Source organism: Ammodytes marinus, assembly GCF_949987685.1.
Source record: "Ammodytes marinus genome assembly, chromosome: 14".
Taxonomy (NCBI): domain Eukaryota; kingdom Metazoa; phylum Chordata; class Actinopteri; order Uranoscopiformes; family Ammodytidae; genus Ammodytes; species Ammodytes marinus.
This window is the reverse complement of record NC_137218.1, coordinates 957,073-964,572: the sequence shown is the minus strand read 5'-3', so window position 1 is coordinate 964,572 and position 7,500 is coordinate 957,073. Positions and strand designations below refer to the sequence as shown.

Sequence of the window (7,500 nt, the reverse complement as noted above, 5' to 3'; positions counted from 1 at the left end):
TAACGTGGTTTTGCGAATGTCATCCATAGGGGGCGCCAAAACCACAAAAAGCAAAGTAAACGCGTTTGGGGCTATAACTTCCACACCGAACATCCCACAGTCAAAAACTTTATATCCACAGATGCCCACAAGTCAGCTGCATCTTTTGAGATAGGCCACGCCCATTTGCGTATGGGATTTTTTTCCGCTACATCGCAAAAACTGTGTCAGTCACCAAAACACACACCTCCTAGAGTTTTTGCCCGATTTGGACGAAACCAAAAGCATTATGCACTACCGACTCCCACGAGCAAAAGTTGTATAAAGAATTTTTCTACGACCATCGGAAGACCAAACGGTAGCGCTTTAAAGATTTGCACATTAGCTACCTTGTACCAAACTGCTCCTAAATCCAAAACGATTCATCCTATTAACACCAAACTTCACATGTGTTTGTCCTATGGTTCTCAGGTTGGTTCTACTTTTTCCTTAAACAAAAGGGGGCGCCAAAAACACACTGAAGCATCTTTCTCTGCAATTTTTTTGCCTTTTGGTCTATAACTCCCAAACCAAACATCCCACATTCAAAAACTTTACATCCCCGGATTCCGTGAAGCGAGGGGCCGGCGCCGCGGACGACGACGCCCGTTCCCGAGTCGCGTGGGAGGCTTGGCCCCCGTTCACAACTGCTTGCAGTTCTAGTTCCGCTTATTCTTCCATGCGTAAAAGTGGTGCTGCAGCCCAAACCGTAAAGGGTTTGGACATGCCACTTGCATGGCTTATCCAGGTCCATGGTACGTACGCAGACGAAAAAATTCAGACATGCCGGCCACTAGGTGGCGCTACAACAAAGGAAAACGCGTTTGGGGCTATAACCTCCACACCGAAAGTCCGACAGTCAAAAGCCTTATATTCACAGATGCACACAAGTCAGATGCATCTTCTGAGATAGGCCACGCCCATTTGCGTATATATAAATTTTTCGCTACATCGCAAAAACTGTGTCAGTCACCAAAACATACTCCTCCTACAGTTTTCGCCCGATTTGGACGAAACCAAAAGCATTATGCTCTACCGACTCCCACGAGCAAAAGTTGGTCAAATAATATTTCTACGACCATCGGAAGACCAAACGGTAGCGCTTTAAAGATTTGCAAAAAACCCTTAAAAAAAAAAAAAAGGGATTTTCTTGAAACTGAAGGGAGACTATCATGGGGCATACCTGAGCCTATGGCAAAAATATGGACAAGAAATTCCTATGTGGGCGGGACTTATTAAAAAAATTAGTTTTTAAATTTTTTTGCCTGTTTTCGCTATTTTCTAAGTCTTTAGGCGGGAAAATTCTAAAAAGTGTCTTTACAATGGAGAGGTTGACAATTTGATTTTGCTATAACTCCCCAACCGAACATCGCACATTCAAAAACGTGACATCCACTTGTTTGGTACATTGAGCTGCATCTTTCTATCTAACGTAGCTTTGCGAATGTCATCCATAGGGGGCGCCAAAACCACAAAAAGCTAAGAAAATGCGTTTGGGGCTATAACTCCCACACCGAACATCCCACAGTCAAACACTTTATATCCACAGATGCTCACAAGTCAGCTGCATCTTTTGAGATAAGCCACGCCCATTTGCGTATGTTTTTTTTTTCCGCTACATCACAAAAACTGTGTCAGTCACCAAAACACACTCCTCCTACAGTTTTTGCCCGATTTGGACGAAACCAAAAGCATTATGCTCTACCGACTCCCACGAGCAACATTTGTAAAAATAATTTTTCTACGACCGTCGGAAGACCAAACGGTAGCGCTTTAAAGATTTGCACATTAGCTACCTTGTACCAAACTGCTCCTAAATCCAAAACGATTCATCCTATTAACACCAAACTTCACACATATATTTGTCCTATGGTTCTCAGGTTGGTTCCACTTTTTCCTTAAATTCCCTTAAAAAAAGGGGGGGGGGCGCCAAAAACACACTTGAGCATCTTTCTCTGCAATTTTTTTGCCTTTTGGTCTATAACTCCCAAACCGAACACCCCACATTCAAAAACTTTACATCCCCGGATTCCGTGAAGCGAGGGGCCGGCGCTGCGGACGACGACGCCCGTTCCCGAGTCGCGTGGGAGGCTTGGCCCCCGTTCACAACTGCTTGCAGTTCTAGTTTATATTTAAAATCACGTTTCCAGAAATAATAGACAAAAAGAAGAGGTTAGATCCATGTTGACTCATGGTAAAATCTGTGGATCAACATGAATGAAATGACGTCATCTCTTCCCTCTAAGCCCCGCCTTCTGGCTGTTTGGACACGCCCCCTCCTCCCAGTGGACCAATGAGGAAAGAGACAGAAGCCACCAGCCAATCAGAGAGTGAGCCTGATGTGGAGGAAGTGATGTCAGTGCTGAGCAGAGCCCTGGCCGCCTGCAGACACACTGTTAAAGTGAGTGGTGAAACTCTCAACCTTTTTAGCTTTTAATTAAATACTTTATTTACCCTTTTTTTATTTTTTTTTGTTTTTTTTAAGATATTTTTGGTCATTTTTATGCTTTATTGACAGTGTAGAGACAGAGTTGAAATGGGGCAGAGAGGGGAGTGACATGCAGAGAACGACCGCGGGCTGGAATCAAACCCGGGTCCGCTGCTGGCCGAGGCCCATGGGGGGGGGGGGGGACGCCCTACCAACTGAGCTAAGGGCCCATGGGGGGGGACGCCCTACCAACTGAGCTAAGGGCCCATGGGGGGGGACGCCCTACCAACTGAGCTAAGGGCCCATGGGGGGGACGCCCTACCAACTGAGCTAAGGGCCCATGGGGGGGGGACGCCCTACCAACTGAGCTAAGGGCCCATGGGGGGGACGCCCTACCAACTGAGCTAAGGGCCCATGGGGGGGGGACGCCCTACCAACTGAGCTAAGGGCCCATGGGGGGGGGACGCCCTACCAACTGAGCTAAGGGCCCATGGGGGGGGGACGCCCTACCAACTGAGCTAAGGGCCCATGGGGGGGGACGCCCTACCAACTGAGATAAGGGCCCATGGGGGGGACGCCCTACCAACTGAGCTAAGGGCCCATGGGGGGGGGACGCCCTACCAACTGAGCTAAGGGCCCATGGGGGGGGACGCCCTACCAACTGAGCTAAGGGCCCATGGGGGGGACGCCCTACCAACTGAGCTAAGGGCCCATGGGGGGGGGACGCCCTACCAACTGAGCTAAGGGCCCATGGGGGGGACGCCCTACCAACTGAGCTAAGGGCCCATGGGGGGGGGACGCCCTACCAACTGAGCTAAGGGCCCATGGGGGGGGGACGCCCTACCAACTGAGCTAAGGGCCCATGGGGGGGGGACGCCCTACCAACTGAGCTAAGGGCCCATGGGGGGGGACGCCCTACCAACTGAGATAAGGGCCCATGGGGGGGACGCCCTACCAACTGAGCTAAGGGCCCATGGGGGGGGGACGCCCTACCAACTGAGCTAAGGGCCCATGGGGGGGACGCCCTACCAACTGAGATAAGGGCCCATGGGGGGGGGACGCCCTACCAACTGAGCTAAGGGCCCATGGGGGGGACGCCCTACCAACTGAGATAAGGGCCCATGGGGGGGACGCCCTACCAACTGAGATAAGGGCCCATGGGGGGGGGACGCCCTACCAACTGAGCTAAGGGCCCATGGGGGGGACGCCCTACCAACTGAGATAAGGGCCCATGGGGGGGACGCCCTACCAACTGAGATAAGGGCGCCCCTATTTACCCTTTTAAATGAAACAATACATAAAACTTTTTATAGCCAATTTTATTCATATGTGAAGCTTTAAAGCAGCTCCGAGTAACATTTAAATATCTTTTAAACAGCCTCATGTTTCCTCTGTTAGTCATAAATTACCTTTAACAGCAAACGAGACCATCAGTGCAAAGAAAGACGTTTTTATATAGTTTTTATTACTGCTTTTGGTCTGGTCGCACACCCAGTCCGATTTTCGGTTCACGCGTGCATGCTGTATGGTCACATATCCGTATTGGTCACAGATTTCAGTGTGGTGCAGGAACGTGAATTGAGAAGCCTATCCCTCCAGGTGAGGGAAGGGGAGCGGGAGCCTTGTTTGAGACAGTTATTTGTCGTCATAATGACTGATAACGGGGCTGAACCATCAAAGAAAAAAAAGAAAATGCAATGAAGAAAAGCTAAAAGGGAGAGTGATAGGCGGGCGGGAGGGCGTTGCCAAGCAACGTATACACAATTTCACGGAGCAAACCTAGACTGCAGCATGGACTGCAGTGTTTACTCCTAAATGAATGAGCGGTAGCCTACTAAAACAAAGTTTACTTTGCCTCACCAGCATCATCAGATGACCATTATTCATCGGAAATAGTCATTATTTACAACATAAACACATTACCTCATCGTGATCCATACTAACTAACTGCCATCTCTCGTTCATTCGCTTTGTGTGGGGACACGGGGACTCGTTCAGCTCCGTGAGAGGTGACATTGCATCAACTCATTGCAATCAGGTGTGTTTAGCACTTACTGGCATTAGTTGATGCTGTGTCACTAACCACTCTCACCGAGCCGAAAAGAGTCCGGTGCCCTCACACTTTCAACACACGGACACGCACTATATTGCTTCCTGATTATTTGAATCTTGCACCCCCTGCACGAGCTACAAAACAGCTTCACGACAGCTGGCGTCGTAATAATACTACCGCTTTTGTTCAAAGGTGTCGCCAACATGCCGACTTACTCGTAGTAGCTTTAATTTATTTTTTACAATTGCTTTTTATGCCGTGATTGGTTCAGAATACTTATTGTGTCATAAGAACCAGAGCATAGCCTCATCTAAACTGACTTTCTGATCAAACTTAAATGACAATATCTTTAATTTTGTGTGTGTGTGTGTGTGTGTGTGTGTGTGTGTGTGTGTGTGTGTGTGTGTGTGTGTGTGTGTGTGTGTGTGTGTGTGTGTGTGTGTGTGTGTGTGTGTGTGTGTGTGTGTGTGTGTGTGTGTGTGTGTGTGTGTGTGTGTGTGTGTGTGTGTGTGTGTGTGTGTGTGTGTGTGTGTGTGTGTGTGTGTGTGTGTGTGTGTGTGTGCGTGCGTGTGTGTGTGTGTAGGAGCAGGTGTGTAACGATGTTGCTAAGCGACTGGGCGTGCTCGAGGTCAGCTGGAGATCAGGGAAACTCAGCCTTCCTGTCAGGAGACGAATGAACACACTGTCTCTAGGTAACAACACACACACACTCACTCACTCACTCACTCACTCACTCACTCACTCACTCACTCACTCACTCACTCACTCACTCACTCACTCACTCACTCAGTCACTCACTCACTCACACACACACACTCACTCACTCACTCACTGACACAAACACACAATTATTAATTTTGTTGCATTTGGTGTGAACACACTATAACATTTTTCTGTCCTATCTTAACACCATATATCTCCCTCTCTCCCTCTGTCTCCCTCCCTCACTCCCTCTCTCTCTCTCTCCCTCCCTCCCTCTCTCCCTCCCTCCCTCCCTCCCTGTCTGTCTCCCTGTCTCCCTGTCTGTCTGTCTGTCTGTCTGTCTGTCTGTCTGTCTGTCTGTCTGTCTGTCTGTCTGTCTGTCTGTCTGTCTATCTTAACACCATATATCTGCCTGTCTCCCTGCCTGTCTCCCTGTCTCCCTCCCTCCCTCCCTGCCTGTCTGCCTGTCTCCCCCCTGCCTGTCTGTCTCCCCCCCTGTCTGTCTGTCTATCTTAACACCATATATCTGCCTGTCTCCCTGTCTGCCTGTCTGTCTGTCTCCCTGTCTGCCTGTCTCCCTGTCTGTCTGTCTGTCTATCTTAACACCATATGTCTGTCTGTCTGTCTGTCTGTCTGTCTGCCTGTCTGCCTGTCTGCCTGTCTGCCTGTCTGTCTGTCTGTCTGCCTGTCTCTCCGTCTGTCTGTCTGTCTGTCTGTCTGTCTGTCTGTCTGTCTGTCTGTCTGTCTGCCTGTCTGTCTCTCAGAGCTGCAGTGCTGTCGGTGGGACAGAGCTGATGAGCTGCACCTCTCCCTCATGGTGGATCATGTGACTGAGGTCAGCCAATGGATGGTCGGCGTCAAACGACTCATCGCTGAAACCAGGAAGTTGAGTCCACAGCTGCTAGAATCACTACAGACGCCTTCAGAACCACAGAACAACACAGTAGAACCAACCCGAGAGCCTTTAGAACCAGCGCAAGAGCCTGATACACTGTCATGATAGTGTGTCTCTCTCTCTCTCTCTCTCTCTCTCTCTCTCTCTCTCTCTCTCTCTCTCTCTCTCTCTCTCTCTCTCTCTCCCCCCCTAAATTGAAGGTAAGGGTCTGTAGAACAATGTTGGTTAGAGCAGTGGTTCTCAATTATTTTCTGTCATGCCCCCCCTAGGGGACAGAATTTTTTTTGCGCCCCCCCCTAAATTGAAATACTGTTAATATCTATTTATTAATCTGTACAAAACCACTGTATGAGTTTCTGGCACGAGCACTCTGCATACAATCACATTATTATCACATTAGAAAACACAAATGAGCTGAGATAACTTCTGCAGCAACTTAAAAAAAATTCAAAGTTCAGTTTATTAGCTCAATTTGTAACATTTAAACAAGACTGCTCAGTCTGTGTGAATCTCAGGACAGAGAAACAAGAGCAAATGATTCACTGAGGTTTGCATTTCATTTAAAACATTTTTAAACTGTAAACATAGTTAAGGTGTTTTTTTATTATTATTATAGGTCAATAGGCCTTCTGTGATGAGATAATAACCTATAATTCATTAATGTTATTATTAGTCAACTTGCTTGATTTCTTTTTAAATAACCTACAGAGATACTTGGAGACACATGTGGACGTTTATTTAATCGCGGCCTTTCGCGCGGTTATGACCAAACACAAGCACACATCGCGCTTTTTTTATATTTTTTTTTATTATTATTTTTTGTCAGTTGGAAATCAAGGCCACCCACCATAAAAAATATTTGTTCTGGTTTATTTTTTTGATTTTTTTTTGATTTTTTTTGGCATTTTTATGCTTTATTGACAGTGTAGAGACAGAGTTGAAATGGGGCAGAGAGGGGAGTGACATGCAGAGAACGACCGCGGGCTGGAATCGAACCCGGGTCCGCTGCTGGCCGAGGCCCATGGGGGGGGGGGGGACGCCCTACCAACTGAGCTAAGGGCGCCCCCTTGTTCTGGTTACTTGCCACTCAAACCAACAGTGTTCTATTATAGACCCTTACCTTCAATTCAGAAGAGAAAGCTAAGCGGTCACATCAAGGTGAAATGACTGAGACACCACACTATGTAAACCCTTTTTAATAAACTTTCTCTGCGTTCAAAATCTCCTCCTCTGTCTTGTCTCTACAGCTGATCATAACTTTGATTTCCTGTATCATGAACTTAAAAATATTAAATCTAATTTCTCTCATTTAGACAATGCAATGTTTTTTTTTGTTTTCTTTCCGTAAACCTCCAGAAAAACAGTGGCCACAAACACACACACAGACACACACTTAACACACAC

General features: G+C 47.6%; 1 protein-coding gene across 1 annotated transcript in view; it reads left to right on the top strand.

Annotated features, from left to right (window-relative positions):
* LOC307261207 (steroid receptor RNA activator 1-like) overlaps positions 1-7,304 on the top strand; it is a 13,391-nt gene extending 6,087 nt beyond the window's left edge. The window contains exons 5-7 of the mRNA XM_080041691.1: positions 2,265-2,419; positions 5,083-5,191; positions 5,966-7,304. Of these exons, the coding sequence (XP_079897817.1) occupies positions 2,265-2,419; positions 5,083-5,191; positions 5,966-6,201 (500 nt within the window). The 3' untranslated portion in view covers positions 6,202-7,304. The remainder of the gene's footprint in view (positions 1-2,264; positions 2,420-5,082; positions 5,192-5,965) is intronic.
* Positions 7,305-7,500: the final 196 nt, after the last annotated feature.